This window comes from Nematolebias whitei, chromosome 16 (assembly GCF_014905685.2).
Source record: "Nematolebias whitei isolate Nwh7 chromosome 16, NemWhi1, whole genome shotgun sequence".
Taxonomy (NCBI): domain Eukaryota; kingdom Metazoa; phylum Chordata; class Actinopteri; order Cyprinodontiformes; family Rivulidae; genus Nematolebias; species Nematolebias whitei.
This window is the reverse complement of record NC_056513.1, coordinates 1,019,883-1,023,297: the sequence shown is the minus strand read 5'-3', so window position 1 is coordinate 1,023,297 and position 3,415 is coordinate 1,019,883. Positions and strand designations below refer to the sequence as shown.

The 3,415-nt window shown below is 44.3% G+C and overlaps 1 protein-coding gene across 1 annotated transcript in view; it reads left to right on the top strand.

The window, feature by feature from the left end:
* Positions 1–3,415, top strand: part of papss1 (3'-phosphoadenosine 5'-phosphosulfate synthase 1) — a 30,754-nt gene that overhangs the window by 2,655 nt on the left and 24,684 nt on the right. Inside the window, exon 2 of the mRNA XM_037690030.1 lies at positions 2,296–2,410. Within this exon, the coding sequence (XP_037545958.1) occupies positions 2,296–2,410 (115 nt within the window). The remainder of the gene's footprint in view (positions 1–2,295; positions 2,411–3,415) is intronic.

The following is a 3,415-nucleotide window of genomic DNA, read 5'->3' as shown; positions in this document are numbered from 1 at the left end:
TGCTGTCCTCATACATGTCCTGCTGTCCTCATACATGTCCTGCTGTCTTCATACATGTCCTGCTGTCTTCATACATGTCCTGCTGTCTGCATACATGTCCTGCTGTCCTCATACGTGTCCTGCTGTTCTCATACATGTCCTGTAACAGTCTAACATACCACACCTCCACCCTCAGCACTCCGTCAGATGCTTTTTCTAAATCTACAAAGACACAATGGAGTTCTTTCTGACCCTCTCTGTTCTTCTCCATCATCATCCTCAAAACAAAGATGGCGTCTGTTGTGCTCTTTCTGGACATGAAACCATACTGCTGCTCACAGATAGTCACCTCTCGTCTAAGTCTTGCTTCCACAACTCTCTCCCAGATCTTCATCGTGTGACTCATCAACTTAATTCCCCTGTAGTTGCTACAACTCTGTACATCACCCTTGTTCTTCAAAATGGCCACCAGCACTTCTTCTCCATTCCGGAGGCATTTTCTCACCCTCAAATATGCCATGGAATGTTTGAGTCAAAAACCTCACTGCCATCTCTCCAAGACATTTCCAAACCTCCACTGGTCATCAGGTCCTACTGCCTTCCCCTTCATTTTTTTCAGAGCTTTCTGGACTTCACCCTCACTGATCTTTCCCACTTCCTGGTCCACAGTTTCTATGACCTCTGCTCTTCTTTCTCTTTCATTCTCTTCATTCATTAGCTCCTCAAAGTTCTCCTTCCATCTTCCCATCACACTCTTCTCACTTGTTAGATCATTACCATTCCTATCTTCAACAAGCCTAACCTGCTGCACATCCTCTCCAGCCTGATCCCTCTGTCTCTCCAATCGGTACAAGTCCTTCTCTCCCTCTTTAGTGTCCAGTCTCCCATACAACTCATCATTCATCTTCTGCTTTGTCTTAGCCACCTCCCTCTTTGCTCTACGTCCCATCTCCTTATATTCCTGTCTCCTCTCTTCAGTCCTCTCTCTGTCATATTTCTTCTTGGCTAATCTCTTTCTTTGAACATCTTCCTGCACTTCACTATTCCACCACCAGGTTTCCTGATCATCCCTTCTCTGTCCAGGTGACACACCAAGTACCTTCCTACCTGTCTCTCTAATTACTGTTGCTGTAGTAGTCCAGTCATCTGGAAGCTCTTTCTTACCACCCAGAGCCTTTAACAGCTCCTCTCTGAATTTATCACAACATTCTTCCTTCTTCATCTTCTACCATATGTTCCTCCCTCTTTTGGAAATAGGTGTTGACTACAGTCATTTCCATTCTCTTGGTCCTTCCTGGTTTCTTTCCTTGACACCAAACCTACCCATCACTTCCTCATCCTCTGTTTCCTTCACCAACATGTCCATTCAGGTCTGCTCCCATCACCACTCTCTCCTCCCTGGGAATACTCTCCATCACTTCATCCAGATCTTTACAAAATGTATCTTTCTCCTCCTCATCACATCCAACCTGTGGAGCATAACCACTGACAACATCTAGCATCAGACCTTCTACTTCTACCTTCAGACACATCACCCTATCTGACACTCGTTTCACCTCTACTACATTCTTTACCAACTCCTCCTTCAGGACCCCCCACTCCATTTCTCTTTCTATCCACACCATGGTAAAACAGTTTGAACTCTGCTCCAATGCTGCGAGTCTTGCTGCCCTTCCACTTGGTCTCTTGGACACACAAAACATCTACCTTCCTTCTCAGCATCATGTCAGCCAGCTCTCTACCTTTGCCTGTCATTGTCCCCACATTTAGAGCTGCAACCCTCAGTCCTATATTCTTCACTTTCCTCTTCTCTTCTGTTTCCTGACATGTTTCCCTCCTCGTGGGCTTCAACTAACACTAGCATAATTTCCGCCAGCACCCTGTTTGTCAACAGCACCAGTGGAGGTCGTTGTTAATCCGGGCCTCGACCATATGGTGTTGCTTAGATGAACTTGCATTATAGTTGTGGCGAAAGTGTTTTACGTTGGATGTCCTTCCTGACACAAGCCTCACCATTTACCTGGGCTTGGACCAGAACCAGAGATCCACTGGCTCGTGCTCCCTGGTGGCTGGTTTCTCTGGTAGATGGTTTATTGTCAATGAACTCTCAGTTCACTGCCAATAAGAATATTTATATTGATAAGTTTGATATTTTTAAACTTTGCTGCTTTCAGACATTTTAATTTTTTCCATATTTACAGAGACTTCACTTTCTGTTGAGAATTATTTATCAGGGTCTATTTAGATAAAAGCTTTTTAGAGATTCAAAGTTTTCTTTTCTTAACTTCAATGACCTAAAGTTCTCTTCCATTTTAGGGGATGCAACGAGCAACTAATGTCACCTACCAGGCTCATCATGTAAGCCGAAACAAGCGGGGGCAGGTGGTGGGTACAAGAGGAGGATTTAGGGGATGCGCTGTCTGGCTCACTGGTAAGAACACACTTCAGGATGCCGTTAGTTAACAGATTGTTCATAATTCATTTGCTCACTGCTGAAAGACAAATGCTGCTTGTATTGTTTTGTACATCAGTGCTTGTGTTTGTGTCTGTTACCAAAAAGATCTCATGAACCAAAGAACAAATTTGAAAACTTTCACTAAGTAATCAGTAATGCTGGAACATTGGAATAACATTTAGAGTGAACCTTTTTCAAGATGGCTGCCACAGCCAGCTGACCTTAAAACACAGAAATGACAACTCGCTCAGTTTTTCATTCATTCAACCTTTATTTCTACAGTTAGTGTCCGTGAGCCCCGAGGACGAGAGACCTGATTTAAAGAAAGCTTATAAACTGAAAAGACTAAATGAAAGAAAATGGTATTAAAAAAACAAAACAAAAACATCTCGATTATAAGACGGTGTAGAAACTAAAAACAGGAACATCTGCAGGAACTGAACAGATGTTTGAAGCCACTTAGAGAGGTCAAAGGTCGAGAGCTTCAGATCTTTTTACAAGATATTCCAGGAAACAGGAGCGGAGTAGGAGAAGGTCCTTTTGCCTAGTTCAGTCCTCACTGAGGGAACACTGCAGGTAATGATGTCCTGAGAGCGCACGCTGTAGCTGCACTCACACAGAGACATGTAGGAGGAGATGTATGAAGGCAGCAGACCAGGAAGTGATTTAAAGATGAAAATGTACCAGTGGGAGAGTCTGTGTGGAGTTAATGGTGACCAGTTAACCAGTGAATACTGGGTGCAGTGGTGGGTACGATAATCACAGCCAGTTATGAATCTTAGTGCACCATGATAGACAGCATCCAACATCTGCAGCATCCAACATCTGCAGCATCCAACATCTGCAGCATCCAACATCTGCAGCGTCCAACATCTGCAGCGTCCAACATCTGCAGCATCCAACATCTGCAGCGTCCAACATCTGCAGCGTCCAGCATCTGCAGCGTCCAACATCTGCAGCGTCCAACATCTGCAGCGTCCA